Here is a 20,656-nt window from a genome sequence, read left to right on the forward strand (position 1 = left end):
GTGGTGATATGATAAGGGGACTTAGGAATTCAAAAGAGGATGACACTGTAGCATTAAATTGGTTCAGCAACAAGTCAAGATGGGGGAAAGAGGAGAGACTGGCTAGTGCAGGGGAGATGGTGAAAGACAGTGTGTCTCAATATATTCCAGGGGTGATAGAAGCACATTAAAGGTCTTTCTCTTCTATTTTTTGCAGAGCTTTGTGAAGAGCAGAGTGATTTTGTGATTCCTCTGACTCAGGCCATGAAATTTTAAAACACAAACCATAGCTTCTGAAGCACAGATCAGGAGACTTTGATGCTGAAAGGAATTATGGAGACTGACTCCACACTCACCTCATGTTTCAAATGAAGAAACTGAGATCCAGAGAGACTGATTTGGCCAAGATTATATTAATACTAAGATGCAAATCTGGGGTTTAAACTCTGACTCTAAATCTAATGCTGTTTCCTACATTAATTAGAAAGTCGGCATCTTTTAACTTGAAGCACTGTGAGAAGAGCAATACAGTAAAATGACAACTAGGTAGGCTTGCAGAGAGTTCTAGATTCTGCCCCAGTTAGTCTGTGAAATAGGGCAAGTCATTTGGCCCAAGTGATTTCTAAGGTCCATTTCAGTTCTGACTGTCTGTCATTCTAAGTTTTTCTATTATAACCTGGTATCTCTGCCAAAGGAGACCAAGCACTGGGAGTTATCAGAATCAGTCTAGCAGAGAGACTAAGAGATGTCTATTATAAAAATGCTAACTGGCATTACATCAATAAACATATTTTAAAATCTATGAAATGAAGGGAAGGTCAAATTACTTCCAGTATGATATATGACACCATTAGGCTAGATAATAAATGTAGTGATCTACCTTTTAGGGTTGGAAAGTGATCAGATTCTTTGTTAAAAAAACATTTTAGTTCAGGGGCAGCTAGGTGGCACAGTGTATAGAGCACCAGCCCTGAATTCAGAAGGACCTGAGTTCAAATCTGACCTCAGACGCTTGACACTTACTAGCTGTGTGACCCTGGGCAAGTTACTTAACCCCAATTGCCTCACCAACCCCCCCCCCAAACAAAACACATTTTAGTTCCCAAACAGCAGAACACATTCCTGTATCTTTATGTTTATACAACTAGATGTCCTTCTAGTACTTAAATAATTTTTGGAGAAGGTTCTAAAGCATTACTTCTTTTATCTTTGATAATACAGAGTAATAATACCTGACACCTCTGTAGCCCTTTAAAGTTTGCAAAGGACTTTATATACATCATATACCATGTGAACAATAATCTGCTTGCTGGAGTATAATAATATTACAACTCCTCTGAAAGTAATCTATACTTAAGATGTGACAGACACTCAATCAGTTAGATTGCTAAGGTAACTAAAACCTGGTAGCGTCCACCTCAATCTATACTACTGATGCTTACCACCACAGAATCATTGTGAGTTAGATCCACTACCACCGGTTCAGTAGATTCACAGGTGAGGTCCACCACTTCTTCTCCAGCTTTAAAAGAAAACATTTTGTAACAAACATCAGGAAAATTGACAAGTTCAGTAGATCTAAATAAATACCCTGAACCCAGGCAAATGTAACCCTACAGAAACAGAGACATTATCAGCATAGATACCCTAATACTAAATCTCTCTAGTCAGCCATTAGGCCTTTTTTTTTCCTCCTTTTATCAGCTAGTCTGCCCTTCCCTGAGCCTGGAATTCAGAATAATCTCTGGAACCCTAAGGATTATATATGTGCTACATTACAAATATAGAAATAGAAATCTCATTGAAGAATAGCTCCCTGTAACTGTCTGAAGTCAACATTGGCCTTTACTATGATTGGTTATAAGCATCACCCCAAAACTCATGTTTAGGACATAGCAACAAAACAACAAAAAGTTGCAAACAGCCCTTTTAAAAAAAAATCCTTGCTGAAAACTGCTATAGAGATAATTAAGTTATCAGGAGCATAGTAAGAACTACAAGGCACCTAGGAAACATTTCAAATTATTTCACAAGGCAGAAATGATTTGGAAAATGTCACCTTTTCTGAAAGCCTTTAAGATCATTTTGGTGCAAGGAAGATAAGATGACCACACTCACAAGGGTAGCCTACCATAAAATTCTTTCCCTAACCCCTCATACCATCAATTCCATGGATTTAGAATTTTCATATGACTTACAGCTTTATGTCCTCTTCATGAAAACCAAGGAAGAAGGTTATGGGCTTTCATGAAGTAACCACAAGGTATTGGATATTACTAGCTCAACCAAACTCTAGCAGTTTTCAAGTTTTAGAAACCTTGGAATACTTTAGGACAAATATAGGATTGGTTATAACAAAATTGGCTTTAAAGTTTGAATAAAAAATTTGAGATGGATGTTTCCAAAATAACTCTCAGCATTTTAGGTCCTATAATATCCTTCCAAAATAAGAGGCTCCATCAGTTTTATTTGTACACTTACCACTTTCTACAAGTTCTATTGGCTCAGCTTCTGAAGTCATCTCAGTTGTTGGACCTACTAATCGTTCTCGTTTTTGAGTCTGTCTGGAATTTGTTGTTCCACCTCGGCGCTTTCTTTGAGTCTGTTAAAAATAAAAATAAATTGAATGATTAATGAAAAGATAACTATTTCAACTCAGATATAAGACTTTGCATAGGTACACATTTCCAGTTTGGCATTTGAGTTTAACAATCTATTGCACAAGTCCAGGTTGTGGGTGGGGGGTAGAGATGTAGATAGGAATCAAGTCCCATAAAAAGACCAGAATAGGGGCAGCTAGGTGGCGCAGTGCATAGAGCACTGGCCCTAGAGTCAGGAGGACCTGAGGCCAAATCCAGCCTCAGACACTTAACACTTACTAGCTGTGTGACCCTGGGGACGTCAATTAACCCCCATTGCCTCACTTTAAAAAAAAAAGAAAGAAAAAGAAAAGACCAGAATGGTTTTAGTAGACAAAAATCTGTATGTGAAATGGTAGCCAAAAAAAGGTTTACAAACTCAATGTGACTTTATGGCTGCATACCAACATACATCTATCTAGTGTCCAGTCAGGGCTTTTGTGATCATTTCCTTACCCTTCAGACTGCACCAATTGTGAATACCACATTTTAAAGACAGTGGATGATGGAACACAAACAGAGAAGGATGACTAGGATGGTGAGGGGACTCAAGATCATATCATCTTTTCTTTTTTTGGTGAGGCAATTGGGGTTAAGTGACTTGCCCAGGGTCACACAGCTAGTGTCTGAGGCCAGATTTGAACTCAGGTCCTCCTGAATCCAGGGCCAGTGCTCTATTCACTGCGCCACCTAGCTGCCCTCAAGACCATATCATCTTAGGACTGATTGAAGGAAATGGGAACATTTAATATGAAGAGAAAACCTGTTGGGAGATGACAGTGATCTTCAAATATCTTATGGGTTGTAATGCAGGAGAAGGATTAAAGGAGACCAATGGGCGGGAATTAGAGGATGGCTAATTTCAGGTCAATAAGGAAAAAAAATTCCCAACAATGAGCTGTCCATAAATTTAACACCCTCATTTAGAGATGGTAATTTGCAAGTTACCATAGTTCTTCAAGTGGAATCTAGATCAGAGATATTAAACACTCAGCTGCAATGCTCCTGAGTACCACCAGAACCATATTAAAATACAACTGGGAAATATTTAAGAAAATAAATACAATAAAAAATAGATGATGTTAACATGGAGTTTTCTAAATCAATACACAGCCTGTAGGGATCCTTACGTACAGTTTATCGGCCCCTGTTTCTTTCTGAGTTTGACACCCCTTGTCTAGTTGACTGACTACCTGTCAGGAATGATATAGACAGAACTCATGATCTGGGCAGAAACTAAACTAGATGAATTTTCAGGTCCCTTCTAACTGTAATTCTTTGATTTTTACGAACACAAATTTGTTAACCTACCAGGGTTGCTAAGTGGCTTTGGATTCCAATTAAAATCCTTTGTCATATATTAGAATCCCTGGAAAGGTGCTTCCCATTCCTTTGGAGATTCACACATAGTTTTTTTACTTTTCTTGTTTTCCACACTTGGTCAATTTTCCTTTATTTTTAAGTGAGGCAGGTGGTGCAGTGGATAGAGCACCACCATGAAGTCAGGAGGACCTGAGTTCAAATCTGGTCTCAGACACTTAACATTTATTAGCTGTGTGACCCTGGGCAAGTCACTTAACCCCCATTGCCCAGCAAAAAAAAACAAAAACAAAAACAAAAAACCAAAGGAAATAAAGTTTGCTTCAACACAACTGCTCATAATTTCTAAGACTGAACAAATTGTGATTAAATTTGATTCTTTATTAAAGCATACTTTGATGCCACAATATAGTATAGCCTTGATCTTGGGTTTTTCACTATTTTATTAGCTGAGCTGAAAAAGGCTTAAAAAGCTGGTAAAGAGGGGGCAGCTAGGTGACACAGTGGATAAAGCACTGCCCTGGATTCAGAAGGACCTGAGTTCAAATCCAGCCTCAGACACTTGACACTTACTAGCTGTGTGACCCTGGGCAGTCACTTAACCCTCATTGCCCTGCAAAAAAAAAAAAAAAGAGCTGGTAAGGTTCCAACTGTAGGAGGAGGAGTAATGGATAATGTGTTGTTTGAGGTAGAACACTGTTAAATATGGAAAGGTTCATTACCAGAGGGCTGCCCAATTGTTTTAGACACTGTATCCTAAAGTGTAGGAGTATTGCAGTCATAGAATTTTGAACTAGAAAGGACTTTGTAAGTCACTTAATCCAACTTCTTACTGAAAAGGAACTTTCTCTTTAACATCCCTAGCCAACATCCAATAGAGATTCTGCCTGAAGGCCTTAAATAACAGGGAACCCATTATTTCCTGAGGAAGTTAATTTTACTTTGGGACAAGCTCTAATTGTTGAGTTTTTCTTTATGTTGAGCTGAAATCTGCTTCTCTGCAACTTCTACCCACCACTCCAAGGTTTACAATCTGGGGCTATAGAAAAAAAAAAAAAGTAATTCAACTTCCACTTGAAGATCCTTCAGACAGCTATGGTGTCTCCCCTAAATCTCCTTTGGCTAAAACTCTCTCGATACCTTCACCGAATCCTCTATTATACACACTCATCACCCTAGAAATACTTCACTTTGTACATGTCTGTCCTAAAATTACACAACCAGAACTGAACAGCATTTCAGCTGTGGCCTGATGAGAAGAGAGTGCAGTGGGATTATCACTTCCCTTTTTCTGTATAAGATGTCCTTCTTAAAACAACCTAAGACTGTGTTTACTTTTTTGGCTGCCATGTCATATATTTTGTAGTCAATCAAAACACAAAGCTTTCTGAGACAAAATGCTCTCTAGCCAGGCCTTCTTCATCTTTCATTTGTTGAGTTTACTTTTTCAACCCAAGTATAGGATTTCATATTTATTGCTATCATACCACTTTGATCTTATTAGATTCAGCCTGAGATATTTTCAGATACAGTCACTTTTATCTAACATGAAGTATCCCCTTATTTTTCCTGAATGCTATTCAAGTCCTCAACTATATAGTCATCATTCTTCCTATATCCATTAAGTTGTCCCTAATTCAAACAATTATCCCCTCTAAATTACTGCAGTGGACTCTTAACAAGCCAAACTGGCACACTTACTTTTCCACATATTAACATACTATTTCCTTCCTCCACACCTTTGCACAAGCTGTGCCCCCAAGCTTGAAGTGTGCTCTCTCCTCATAACCTCCCTACCTTCTTTCCATGCTCAGCTCAAGTGTCATCTCCTACATAAGGCTTTTCCTGGTCTTCCAGATGTGACTGCCTCTCCTGAACCCACTAAATGATTTCAGAGCTTCTTTGGATATATTTTGTGCTTACTTTTATGTGGAAGACATCATTTCCCTTGATAAAATACAACCTTTTGGGGGGGGGGAGGAAATTGGGGTTAAGTGACTTGCCCAGGGTCACACAGCTAGTAAGTGTGTTAAGTGTCCGAGGCTGGATTTGAACTCAGGTCCTCCTGAATCCAGGGCCAGTACTCTGTCCACTGTGCCACCTAGCTGCTCCAAAATACAACCTTCTTGAAGGCAGGGGCGTTATTATGTTTTTATATCACCAGCGCTTAGCATAGTACCTGGTACAGAGTAGGTTTTAAATAAATGTTTATTGATCTATGTTTTCACTACAAGTACTGATGAAAATGCTGAATACCAAAAGGCCAAAGACAGACCACTGGGGCATGCTGCTAGACACCTTCCCTTCAGGTAGACAAACATTAAGTTATTTCCAAATCCACTTACGTATGTCACCTAGCCTACAACTCATGATCCTGTTCAAAGGGGTATATGCTGAGAGACTTTGTGAAATGTTCTGCCAAAATCTATGGTAGGCTCCTGATCTATCTGTATGGAAGCTTTGTTGAAGGAAATGATTCCACACCAATGACAGAACTCTCAAGCACTGAAGTCTTAGACAAGTTACTGTAAATAGCTTTAGGCTTTGGTTTACTCATTTGCAAACAATTCCAAAGTTATCATTTTATTTTGATGATTTATTCAATCCACTATCTAAAACCAGCTGAAAAGCATCCAAAGGGACACATTAATTCTCTTAACATTTTCTTTTCTTTTCTTTCTTTCTTTTTTTGCAGGGCAATGAGGGTTAAGTGACTTGCCTAGACTCACACAGCTAGTAAGTGTCAAGTGTCTGAGGACAAATTTGAACTCAGGTCCTCCTGAATCCAGGGCCGGTGCTTTATCCACTGTGACACCTATCTGGCCCCTCTCTAAATTTTTAATGGAAACAATGCACATACTTAAGTCACAGAATTCTATAACTGTGACAAAACACACCAACAATTCACAACCAGTTTAGCAACGCTTATTGCCTGTATAACCCTTCCTTATTCTTGCCCTTAGACTATTGATGTAAAATGAGGGATGATGATCACAAAGCTCTTTCTATATTTAAATTCTTTATTCCCCAGAAGAGCCTCTACAACCTTGGCAAGTATTCAAGGACATTTTCTATTTAAATACTTGGTCTTTCTTGGTCCTAGGCCTTTTGTCTAAGCTTGCAACAAAAAGATTTAAAACAGTCTTATGAACTATAAAAGTTTCTTATGAACTATATAAGAAGGGAGGGAATAAGTGAATAAGCATTTATATAGCATTTAATATGAGCCAGGCACTGTGCTACAGTCATCAAATACAATTTCCTCATGTTGTAATCAGGAAAAGAAAAGATACCCACAAGTGTGTGTATGTGAGCATGCATGTGTTTGTCTGTGTCTGTGTGTTTGTATGTGAGACATGCCAAGAGCTAGTTAACCAGCAGAGATTAAAATTGAACATGTCTTTTTTCCTTGTATATTGTAATCTTCCTAAGATTCAGGTCTATGCTATAGGTATCTTTGTATCTACACAGCTTTGAACATAACAGGCAGTTGTTAAATATCTGCTGAATGAACCAATCTAACAGCATGTTAAACATTTTGTTTTTATATAATCTTTCCCAAACCAATCTCTTCCTCTACTCAACAAGCCATCTCTTTTAACAAATTAAGAAAAAAGTTTAGCAAAACCAGTCAATACAATACAATTAACTAATCTATGTATATAATACTCCACATAAAGACTCCCCCCACCTTCACCAAGATTGAAGGGAAGTCACCTATCAGATTGGTTAATATGGCAAAAAAGGAAAATAATAAATGTTGGAGAAGCTGTGGAAAAACTGGAATACTAATGCATTGTTGGTGGAGCTGTGAACTGATCCAACCATTCTGAAAGCAATTTGGAATTATGCCCAAAGGGCTGTAATGCTGTGCATACCCTTTGACCCAGCAATACCACAATTAGGTCTTTTTTCCAAAGAGATCATAAAAAAGGGAAAAGGACCCACATGTACAAAAATATTTAAAGCTGCTCTTTTTGTGGTGGCAAGGAATTGGAAATTGAGGGGATGCCCATCAATTGGGGAATGGCTGAACAAGTTGTGATATATGAATGTAATGGAATACTACTGTGCTGTAAGAAACAAGGAACAGGCATATTTCAGAGAAAACTGGAAGGACTTGCATGAACTGATGATGAGTGAGATGAGGAGAACCAGGAGAACATTGTACACAGTATCATCAACATTACGCGTTAATCAAATGTGACAGACTTGATTCTTCTCAGCAATACAATAGTACAAGATAGTTCCAAAGGACTCATGATGGAAAATGCTCTCCAAAACCAGAAAAAAAAAGAACTGTGGAATATGGATGCAGATTGAACCACACTATTTCCTTTGTTTCTGGTGCTGTTGTTTTCCTTTTTTGAGGTTTTTCCTTTTTGCTTTGATTCTTTTTTCACCACAAGAGTAATGCAGAAATGTTTAATGTGATTGTACATACATAACCTATATCAGATTGCATGCTGTCTTGGGGAGGAGAGAGGGAGAAAAAATTTGAAACTAGAAATCTTATAAAAACAAATGCTGAAAACTATCTCTACATGTAACTGGAAAATAATAAAATACTTTTATAATTAAAAAAAAGATTAAAGGGAAGAGTAGTTTTTAACTCTCCTCCAGAGTCAAGCTTCTATTACGCTTATATAATATTATCTTTTTGTTGTTGTTCTTTTGATAATTTTATAGTCAGGGTTTTCCTGGTTTTGCTTCCTTTACTCTGAATGAATTCATATAAGCCTCCCCATGATTCTCTTAGAATTATTCCAAGTTATCACAGTATTTCATAACATTCACACATCACAAATGGTTTAGCAATTTCTCAATTGATAGTGATTTACTTTGAGTTCCTTGCTATCATGAAAAGTGTAAGAAAATATTTTGATATTTATAACCTGTCTGTTAGGTCTGTGTGTCAAAATGCACAGATGTTTTATACATTAAAACAATACAAAATAAAACTAAGCAAAAATCTTAATTTTAAACTGATTTCCAGAATAGAACCCCATCTTTATAAGACTCAGCTGAGGCCCAGATCAGAGAGGTCAAGCCACTGACATGTTCAAGGTCAGTGAGTTAGAGGCAGAACTAGAAAGAAGGCACCCTGACTTTCATTCTATTGCTCAGTTCAATACACCACTAGTTATAAGAGACAGTCTAGTTTAGCGGCTTGAACAATGGACTAGGTCCAGAGCTCAATATTCCACTTCTGGTTCTTCCACCAATTCACTCTATGATCTTAGGCAAATAATTTATTTTCTCTGGGCCTCAGCTTTCTAAAATGAAGGGTTTGGCATAGATGATTTTTTAAGGCTTAAGCTTTAAAATCATATATCCTTATTCTTTTTAAAAAAAAAAAGTAAAACCAATGAGATGCTTTCTATGGACTTTGTTTAAAAAAACAAACAAAAAACTTACTGTGCTCATGATGTTTCTCAGATCCAGAGAGAAAAAGGATATATATGGATGTGATGTATGCCAAAAATATGGCAACAATTAAAATCTTTCAAATCCTTATATTTGCTTGTAGCCCATTTCTTTAGCTTTCACAATAGCCCAAAGTGCAGATTTCCAGGAGTAGTTTTAAAACCTATTTAAGAAAAAGATAATATGTAAATAACCAATACCTATATCGTCAATAAGACTCAGCTAAAGATCAGAAAGCTTCTTGGGGAAGTATTTACTACTATATGTCAAGTGTCTTTGAATTGAACCTAGGATCAAAGGTCAGTCAGAGAAAATACCTGATAGTCTCAGTGGGCAGTGCCATGTGAGGTTCAGTTTCTTAAATCTATTAAAAAACAAAAATCAAACTACTCCCTGCCCCCAGCCCAACCAAAACCCTAAGCCCGTCACACACACAACGGCCTATGTGAAGTCCAAAGGAATGAGTCCAAAATTCTCCAGAGTAGCAGTTCTGTGCTTAAGGGAATCAGCCCCGGGGCCACAATCATCCAATGTAAGCATAGACAGTTTCTGCCTATATGCCTTACATGCAACTAGATGGGGAGGGATGAGGGAAAGGGGAGGTTGAGGTAGTCTGGGAAAAACAAGGCTTTAAGAAAAATTCTCCATCATATGCCACTTAATACTAATTGGTCTACATAAATAAGCTTCTGTAAACCATGCTGTGAGGTCAGGAAGTCACAAAAGCATTTCTTAAGTGCTTACCATGTGCCAGGCACTGTACTAAGTGATGGGGATGAACAAGCAGAAGGAAGCTAAATCCAAATCCAACCACAAAATCCTTATTCTCTCTCTCTCTCTCTTTTTTTTTTTTTTTTTTTGACTGGGCAATAAGAGTTAAGTGACTTGCCCAGGGTCACACAGTGGTAAGTGTCAAGTGTCTGAGGCCAGATTTGAACTCAGGTCCTCCTGAATCCAGGGCCAGTGCTTTATCCACTGTGCCACCTAGCTGCCTCCCAAAATCCTTATTCTCAAGGAATTCACAATCTAATGAGGGAGACAATAATGCAAACAAGAGATGTATAGGAGCAACTGGAGATAATAAACAGAGGGAAGGCATCATCATTAAGGGAGATCATGAATGTAGAAGGTGGGATTTTAGCTATGTCTTGAAGGAAGCCAGGAGTTGGAGACAAGAAGGGAGAAAATTCCAGGGATGGGGGATAGATGGTAGGGATGGGGGATAGGTGGTGACAACAGTCTGGAGATGGACTAGAAAGGTAAGAAGGGGCCAGGTTAGGAAGGGTTTTAAAGACCAAATACAGGATTTTATATTTGATCCTGAAAGTAATAGGGAGCCACTGGAATTACTGAATAGGGGTGTGTGTGTGTGTGTATGTGTGTGTGTGTGTGTGTGTGTGTGTGTGTGTGTGTGTGTGAGAGAGAGAGAGAGAGAGAGAGAGAGAAAGAGAGAGAGAGAGAATTATATCTGTTTTATAAATATCAATGTAAAAGTTAAGTGAAAGGACTATTATAGTAGGGAAAGACTTGAGGCAGGGAGACCAATCAGAAAGCTACTTCCAATAGTCCAGATGTCAGGTGATAAGGACATGAAACAGACTGTCAATAATATCAGAGAAAGGAACATATATGAAAAACCTTATGAAGTCAGAATCAAAATGACTTGGCTAGAGATGGGATGAGGGGGAGAGACCTGAGAAGTCAAAGATGACATCTACTTTGTGAGTATGGGTGACTTCCAGGAGGACTGTGGTACTTGATATTAATAGAAAAATCAGGAAGAGGGAAGTTCTAGGGAGAAGGGTGAGTTCAGTTTTGGACATGTTGAGCTTAAGAAGTCTACAGGATGGGGCAGCTAGGTGGCGCAGTGGATAGAGCACCAACCTTGGATTCAGGAGGACCTGAGTTCAAATTTGACCTCAAACACTTAACACTTACTAGCTGTGTGACCCTGGGCAAGTCACTTAACCCCAATTGCCCCCCCCCAAAGTCTACAGGATATCCAATCTGAGATGTCCAATAGGCAATTGGAGATGGAAGCATGAAAGTCAGCAAAAAAGTAAGGGTTGGATAAGAAGATCTGAGAATCATTAGCATCAAGATAATGGAAACTGATGAGACCGCCAAGCCAAATAATATAGAGAGAAGAGAAGCAGGTTTACAACAGAGGAAACATCAGTTACTGGGTGGGACCTGGCCAAAGATCCAGCAGAGAGAAGTCTAAGAACCAAGAGAAAGCAGTGTCACAAAACCCTAGAGAGAAAAGAATAACAAGGAGAAGAGGATAACTGACAGTTTCCACAGCTGCTAAGAAGTCAAAAAGACAATTAATTTGGCAGCATAAGTTGAATGATGAGGCAGAAGGCCAGACTGTAAAGAGTTAAGATGTGGACCTGTTTGTAGGCTGCAGGGAAGCAGGGAAGATTCAAGATTATGGAGAGAGAAGGCTGCTAGATGGTGCAGTGGATAAAGCACCAGCCCTGTCACTTAACCCTTGTTCCCCCAAGCCACCCCCCCAAAAAAAAGATTATGGAGAGAAAAGGAATGAGAAAGGGGGAAATGCACTGAAGATGAGACAAAATGAGATTACCTGTGCATTTGGAAGGGTTTGCCTCAGCAAGTAGAAGGGTCTCATATGACAAAGGGCTGATGGCCTGGGAAGGAATTGAGGGGTTGAGGGATCAAAGGTAAGAGAACAGAACTGTGCGGTAGAGGAAAAGGTAGAAAGACATCCGATAAGGGAATTTCAGAATTCACAAAGGTAGAAATGGAATATCATGGTGACAGGAAAATCAAGAGTGTGATCTTTATGCAGCTTAAGTGCAATGAAGGAACAAGTTATGGGAAGTAAGTAATTTGAGGAAGTGGTAGGTGGTTAAGATGTTTCATGGAATACCAATACGTATGTTTAAGTCCCCTAGTTAGAGGAAAGGAGTTGGAGGAAAGATGATGAGCTAATAAACATACTGAGGGAAGAAGAGAGTCCTTGAGGTGAGTGGAATCTTGATTGTATGCTAAATGTGGATTGAGTGAACCTCCAAAGAGAAATGAAGCAGGGAGAGAGCCTGAAAGTGGTAATGGGAAGGCAAGGAATATTCTAACCCCCATCTTAACCAGTGGGTCAAGAGAATGATTTAAAGAACAACTAGTTCTGGAAAGGATGGCCAGAGAATGGAAAAGTAAAGATTTAAGATGAAAGCAAGTTTGTTACCTTGGGAGCAGGCATTCCAGAGAGTACAGTAAGAGGAGTGGGTAGTTTTTAGAGAGGAATGTTAGAGGGCTTAGGCTGAGAGGTGGGAGAAAGGGAAGTAGTCAGTAGGGGACAAGAAAAGGGTTTGAATCAAAAGGTCGGAGAGTTCAGAATCACTGAAATGAGGAGGACTTGAGAGGTAGGAGGCTGTTAATCACAGAGGGATAAAATCTGGTAAATTATCACCACCCTGGGAATTAGGCTTCAGAATGGAGTCCTCTGAGGACAAATGCAACAAAGGTGTCGCTGGAGCTGATCAGTGAAGGGAACACTATCGAATGTGGTTTCCTTCCTTTCCCTGCAGGAAGGTTTTCACCCAAGATCAGTAGAGGGAGTACAAAGAAATGGCATTCCCCACCTTCCCTGGAAGGCTCAGGCCAGGCAAGTGGTAGAGTATGAGTGCGTATGGAATGAAAAAATCTGCAGTTTAGCACAGTATATACTAAGCACAAACCATTATAACCATGGAACATAATATTACAAACAGCAAAGATTATGATAATGGACTAACAATCATTAAAACAAAAGTGATGTTTAAATTTGCTATTCTATTTCTATAATTAACTAAAATTCTGCTGGGTTGCTACTACTGCTATATATCTAAATTGAAGCTATAAAAGGTCACAATTCAATAGTCCTTAATTTAGGTTTTACAAAGCACTTTTCTCACAACACTATAAAGGAAGTAGCATGTGCATTATTAATGCCAACTTTCAGAATGAGCTTCATTGGATTCAGTGACTTGCCACAAAGTGAGACACAAGATTTCTAAGTGATCTTTCCATGCACCTACTCATTTATATATATGTATATAAAACTTACTGTTATGAACTTGACAAATAAAAGACATTAACATTTCAATATATGCTAAAGAAAAAAGATTGCATATCAAACCATGAATCTATTACATATGCCTTATTTTGGGGGTACTCGCTAAGTTTAAGAGTTGTGCTAATACTGCCATACTTATTAAAATCCCTTTCTGAACTTTTTATGCTCTCTTCTACATATTTTTTAATGTTTCATTTGCAATCTTTCCTTTTTGGAGGATATTAATATTACCATTCTCCATAAATCTCTCCTCTTTTTAAATTTAATACTTTACTTTTTCCCCAATTACATGTAAAAACTATTTTTAACATTCATTTAAAAAATTTTCAGGGGCAGCGAGGTGGCATAGTGGATAAAGCACTGGCCCAGGATTCAGGCGTGCCTGAGTTCAAATCTGGCCTCAGACACTTGACACTAACTAGCTGTGTGACCCTGGGCAAGTCACTTAAGCCCCATTGCCCCACCAAAAAAAAAAAAAATTCTCTCCCTTCATTACATTCTTGTCAGGGGGAAGGCAAGCAATTTGGTATAGGTCACACATGTACAATCATACAAAATGATAATTCCATATTAGTAACGTAATGAAAAAACCCCACCCCTCCCCCCAAAAAGGGTCTTTTCAAGTTTTTATGCTTCAATCTGCACAAATTGTCTTAGACAATTGTATTGCTGAGAAATAGCTAAGTCACTCACAGTTGATAATTATACAATATTGTTGTTACTATGCACAATGTCCTCCTGATTCTGCTCATTTCACTTTGCATCAGTTCATATAAGTCTTTCCAGGGTTTTCTGGGAGTACCCTGCTCATCATTTCTTATAGCACAATGGTATTCCATCACAAGAGGCAGCAAGGTGGTAAAGTAGGTAAGAGTGCTAGGCTTGGAATGAATACCCTGGACAAGTCACTTAATGCTATTTGCCTCAGTTCTTCATCTGTAAATTGAGCTGGAGAAGCAAATGGCAAACCACTCCAGTATCTCTGCCAAGAAAACCCATATGGGGTCATGGAGAGTCAGGCATTGACTAAAAAATGACTTAACAACTAAATTCCATCACAATCATATACCACAAATCATTCACCCATTCCCCAGTTGATGGGCATCCTCTCAATTTCCAATTCTTTGCCATCACAAAGAGCTGCTATTTTTGTACATATATGTCCTTTTCCTTTTTGTTTTTTATCTCTTTGGGATATAGACCTAGTAGTGGTATTCCTGAGTCAAAGGGTGTGTGGTCTGCTCTCCAGTTGTTGAATCAGTTCACAAGTCCACAAGAGTGCATTTAGCACCTCAATTTTCCCACATCCCCTTCAAAATTTGTCATTTTCCTTTTTTGTAATATTAGCCAATCTGATAGGTGAGGAGTGGCACCTCAGAGTTGTTTCAATTTGCATTTCTCTCAATAGTGATTTAGAGCATTTTATCATATCACTATAGTTTCATCTGAAAACTGCCTGTTCATATCCTTTGACTATTTAGCAATCGGGAAATGGCTCTTATTTTTAATAAATTTGACTCAGTTCTCTACATATTTGAATAAAATAGTCACAGGAATTTTCGTTTTGGGGTCTCTTTCAGGAGGTAGATTCTTTCGATTTCTATTTTACTCTCTGGTGTTAGAATATCAGGGTAGTTTTACTTGATAATTTAACTAATGTATACATTCTTATTTTTTTAGTGAGGCAATGGGGGTTAAGTGACTTGCCCAGGGTCACACAGCTAGTAAGTGTTAAGTATCTGAGGCCGGAATTGAACTCAGGTACTCCTGAATCCAGGGCCAGTGCTCTATCCACTGCGCCACCTAGCTGCCCCTATACATTCTTTTTTAAAAAATCATGACTTTCAGGCAGTCCAAAATTCTTTAAATTATCTCTCCTCAATCTATTTTCCAGGTCAGTTGTTTTTCCCATGAGATATTTAACATTTTTCCCCCTAGTTTTTCACTCTTTTGATTTTGTTTTATCATTTCTTCACATCCCGGAATCATTAACTTACATTTGTACAATTTTACTTTTTAAGGAATAATTTTCTTCAGTAAGCTTTTGTACCTCCTTTTCCATTTGGCCAATTCTACTTTTTAAGGAGTTCTTTTCTTCAGTAAATTTTTATACATCTTTTTTCCATGTGGCTAATTCTGCTTTTTAAAGCATTCTTCTCTTCACTGGATTTTTAAGCCACTTTTGCCACTTGGCCTACTTTTTTTTTAATTTTTATTTTATTTAATTATTATTTTAATTTTTTTTTGCGTGCACACAGGGGAGGAGGAGGGCGGGGAGGCAAGCAGTAGGGGAATGGGCAAGTGGGGACAGAGAGATGGCAGCAGGGCAGTAGTAGGTGCGCAGGAGCCTGCGAGAGAGTCAGGAGCCGAGCCCCTCCATGCCACCGTCTCTGGGGTCCGGGGTGGGGGAAGGGTCAGGGGGAAAGCTGGGGGTAGGTCTCCCCGAAGCTCGGAGGAGGCAGCTCCGGCAGCGGCGGTCCAGGATGGAAGCTACTTTGGTTTTTTAATGCATTATTTTCTTCAACCTTTTTTTTGTGCCTCCTTAAACCAAGTTGACTTTTTTCATGATTTTCTTGAATCACTATCATTTTTCTTCCCAATTTTCTCTCTACCTCTCTTATTTGAGTGTTTAAATCCTTTTTTGAGTTCCTTCCAACAATTCTTTTTGGGCCTGAGGCCATTTCTCATTTTCCTTTGAGGCTTTGGATGTAGCAATTCTGACTTTGTTTTCTTCTGAGTTTGTTTTGACTTTCTATGGTCAAGTTCTTTTTTTGTTGTTCTTTGCTCAGTTTTCCAGCCTATTGCTTGACTCTTTTTGTTTTTGTGTTTTGTTTTTTTAGTGAAGCAATTGGGGTTAAGTGACTTGCCCAGGGTCACACAGCTAGTAAGTGTCAAGTGTCTGAGGTTGGATTTGAACTCAGGTCCTCCTGAATCCAGGACTGGTGCTTTATCCACCGTGCCACCTAGCTGCCCAAGAAGACTTGACTCTTAACTTTATGTAAAAGTTGGGCTTTGTTCCCAGGGTCCAGGGGGCACTGTCCAAAACTTCAAGTTTTGGGGGGGTTCTTTTGTTTGTTTTGTAGGGCAGTGGGGGTTAAGTGACTTGCCCAGGGTCACACAGTTAGTAAGTGTAAAGTGTCTGAGGCCAGATTTGAACTCAGGTACTCCTGAATCCAGGGCCGGTGCTTAATCCACTGCACCACCTAGCCGCCCCCTTCAAGTATTTTTGAGCAACTGTTTTGGAGCTAGTTGGGGGCTCCGTGGGTGGTTATCTACAAGTTTTTAGTTCTTTCAAGGTGGTATGCTCTAAGAAGAGATATGGGGGCAGCTAGGTGGCACAGTGGATAGAGCACCGGCCCTGGAGTCAGGAGAACCTGAGTTCAAATCTGGCCTCAGACACTTAACACTTACTAGCTGTGTGACCCTGGGCAAGTCACTTAACCCCAATTGCCTCACTAAAAAAAAAAAAAAAAAAAAAGAAGAGATATGTTTACTACTCTCCTAGCCTATGCTCTGGATAGGACTCTTTTCTGCCCTGGAACTGTGGCCAAGGTCCTTGTTCCCATGCAGCTGTAAGCTCTTTTGTGCTAGCGCTCCTCCTCGCCCTGGGACTGTGACTCAGGACTGCAACCCAGATTCATGTATGGGCAATGCTACAGAGTCCTGCACCCAGTGTCTGAAAAGGGACCCCTCTGATCTCCTTCTGACTAGTTGTCATACTCCCATACCATCTGAGAGAGGTTGGGAAGCTCCTGTTGCCACTACTGCCACCAAATTAGTCACCCCCAAGGCCTGCAGCTAGGTTTGCTAGGATGCAGCTCAACTCACCTTTGTGCAACAGAGCTTTACTGTGTAAGGAATTAATTGTGATTTGGGGTTTCTATGACCCCATCTTTGGCTAAAATTAGAAACCCCGGCGCACACTGGTGCATGCTGACCTCATGCCGGACACCTGCACGCCTACATGGGCCTGGCCAAATTATAATGGGGGCGGCCAGGTGGCTTTAGCGTCCGGAAGCTGGCCTGCTTGCAGCTGTAGAGCCACCTGTTAGTTCTGTCAAAGTTGCCAGCCAATTAGCTTGGGGCTGGGTGTGTGGACGGCCCTGTTTTCGAGTTTCACGGAGGTTTTCGAGAGGAAGCTGGGAAGGAGAGAACTCACTCTTGTGCACACAAGAGAGGACGAGGGATGTTGGTGTGGTGGACCTTCGGACCAGGCCTGGGAAACGCTGTGCAGCTGATTCTCCTTAGAACTATGGATTCTGGGTGGTGGTGAGTTTGTGTTGTCAAGGCGAGGCTAGGCAGGTTTAGAGTGCCTGGGGTCTTTTTGCCCCAGAGATTTAGATTCTAATCATCTGGGAAGTGGGTAGTATTTTGTCCTTCCCCATTCCCTTTCTCATTGTCCCTAGCTCTATTAACCTCACTTGTGTTTTAAAATTTGTTCCCATTAATAAAACCTGTTTTGTTGTTTTTTTAAAGAGGCTATTAATCTCCTTTCTTACCCCAATATTAGGGCAAGCCGCCCAATTAACTCTCCCCATACTAAATTTGGCCCTTACAACTGCTGACCCTCTAAGTTATCTTGGGCTAGAGAATTGTTTCACCCTTTTCTTTTGTGGGTTTTGCCAATCCAGGATTTGTTTTGAGGTATTATTTAAAGTTGTTCAGAGGGAATTTGGGAGAGTTCCGGCAAGTCCCTACCTTGTTCTCTTCCATCTTGACTCTGCCTTCAATTTTTTCTCTTAAGGAAAAAAAAAGCTCTAGTAATGCAAAACAATTACACTGTCCATGTCAGAAAAAAGTATGTTTCTAGTATGTATCTAGTGAAAAGTACGTATCTAGTGAAGTGATGGGAAACATGATTCGCTAGTCTGAGTCATGATTGTATTGATTATAATTCTTAATCTTTTTAAAAGCTCCTTTTTCCTTTGTAAGGTGGTATTTGTAAAACTGTTTCCCTAGTTCTGCTCATTTCATTCAGTATATATATTCAGACAAGTCTCCCTAGGTTTCTATGAATCTGTCCCTTTGATCATGTCTCACAGCCCAATAATATTCCATTACATTAACATACTTCAGTTTGTTCAGCCATTCTGCCAACTTTTTTTTAAAGCTAAAGTTATGTTCACACTTTCATTGAAAGTGGGCAGATGGGAAGAAAGGAGTATTTTTATCTTCATATCTTAACATGAGCAAATGTCTCAGTGATCTGTGCCAGTCTATATTATAGAATCATACAATTATATCCCACTGCAAAAACAATCGCTAACTGGTTGCACTGCTTTAAAGCAGAGCTTCCTAAACTTTTTCCACTTGAGATCCCTTCTCACTTGAGAAATTTATAAAATAGGTATACATAACTTTTTACTGTTGTCAAATTTTTCATGACCCCCACATACAATTATGAGAGCTCATATGGGGTCATAACCTTCAGTTTAAGAAGTTAGGCTTTAAAGAGTATAGTGTTTCTTATAATTTCCTAATGTAAATGACAATTCAGAGAGTGTATCACTGGAGGAAACAACTTGCTGAGCCACTTTCTCATGAAAGATTTGTTTCAATCATTAATCATAGGATCTAAAATTGGATAGTATCAAAGAAATCACATTCAACTTAATTTTAACCTATGAGGAAAAAAATAAGTTTGGATTCAAATGCAGATCCCAAATTCAATGTTCTTTTTACAGCTGACCCATCAGAATCTCAGCCTAGTAACCCATCATACAACTCATTTCAAAGATTAACAAAAACCCCATGTTAACTCATAATAGTATTATTTTATTCACCCTAAGATGATAGAGGGGCTGTAAAAAGCTGCATTAGTCTAACCTCCTGGTTTTGTTTTAATATTTTTTAAATTAATGAAAATAATTCTCCCCCTCCAACCTTGCCCTCCATTGAAAACAAAAAGAGGAACCAAACAAGAGTTGAGCAGCATGGTTTCAACATTAGTCTTCTGGAATTGTATTTAGTTATTACAGTGCTCATAGTTCTTTAATTTTTCAAAGTTGTTTGTCTTTATAAACCTTATTCTTCAGATTCTGCTCCCTTCACTCCACACTACTACACAAGTCTTCCCAGGTTTCTCTAAAACTATCTCTTTTATCACTTCTTAGAACATGATAGGATCCTATTACATGAATATACCTTCTTTCATTTAGCCGTTCCCCTAACTAAGAAGCACCTCCTCACTTCTTTCCTACTACATAAAGAGCTGCTACAAATATTTTTGTAGAGATGTTTCCTTTTCCTCTTTATTTGATATCTGGAGAATAGACCTAGTAATAGTAATAGTAGTACTGGGTCAAAAGGCATACACCAGTTTGGTGACCTTTTAGGCATGGTTCCATATTTATTTCTTGAATGGCTGGACCAATTCATAGCTATCCCAACAGCAAATTAATATGCCTGTTTTCCCTCAGCTCCACTAATATCTGTCATTTCTGACTTCTCATCTTTAGCAATCTGATGGGTATTAGGCAGAACATAAGAATTACTTCAATTTACATTTCCCTATTTATTAGTGATTTGAAGCATTTTTTTTATGATTGTTGCTAGCTTGGTTCTTTTCTGTTCATATCCAGGACCATTTATCCAATTGGGGAATGGTTCCAATTCTTATGAATTTGAATAAATTCCTTAAATATCTTGAAAATTAGACCTTTATCTGAGAAATGATGTGGTATTTCTTCTTAGTTAATGATTTCCCTTCTAAATTTAGCTACCTTGCTTTTGTTTCTGTAAAAACTTTTAAATTTCATGTAATTTGATTTAGACATAAGAGGTGATACCATAGGTAAATTAGGAGAGAAAGGAATAGTGTACCTATCAGATCTTTGGAAAGGAAAACAGTTTTTGACCAAACAAGAGATAGAGTATATTATAAAATGCAAAATGGATGATTTTGATTATATTAAATTAAAAAATTTTTGTACAAACAGAAGCAATGCATCCAAAATTGGAAGGGAGACAGAAAGCTGGGAAACAATTTTTGAGGCCAGTGCTTCTGATAAAAGCCTCATCTCTAAAATATATAGGGAATTAAATCAAATTTATAAGAATCCAAGTCATTCCCCAATTGAGAAATGGTCAAAGGATATGAACAGGCAGTTTTCTGATGAAGAAACCAAAACTATCTATTCCCATATGAAAAAATGCTCTAAATCTCTAAAGATTAGAGAGATGCAAATTAAAACAACTCTGAGGTACCACC

At 38.8% G+C, this 20,656-nt stretch overlaps 1 protein-coding gene across 1 annotated transcript in view; it reads right to left on the reverse strand.

Moving 5' to 3' along the window:
* RNF4 (ring finger protein 4) overlaps nucleotides 1–20,656 on the reverse strand; it is a 59,360-nt gene that overhangs the window by 18,932 nt on the left and 19,772 nt on the right. Inside the window, exons 2-4 of the mRNA XM_043970793.1 lie at nucleotides 9,357–9,528; nucleotides 2,461–2,581; nucleotides 1,422–1,501 (exon numbers count right to left, since the gene is read on the reverse strand). Of these exons, the coding sequence (XP_043826728.1) occupies nucleotides 1,422–1,501; nucleotides 2,461–2,581; nucleotides 9,357–9,365 (210 nt within the window). The 5' untranslated portion in view covers nucleotides 9,366–9,528. The remainder of the gene's footprint in view (nucleotides 1–1,421; nucleotides 1,502–2,460; nucleotides 2,582–9,356; nucleotides 9,529–20,656) is intronic.

The sequence above is a fragment of the Dromiciops gliroides genome, chromosome 6, assembly GCF_019393635.1.
Source record: "Dromiciops gliroides isolate mDroGli1 chromosome 6, mDroGli1.pri, whole genome shotgun sequence".
Classification (NCBI taxonomy): domain Eukaryota; kingdom Metazoa; phylum Chordata; class Mammalia; order Microbiotheria; family Microbiotheriidae; genus Dromiciops; species Dromiciops gliroides.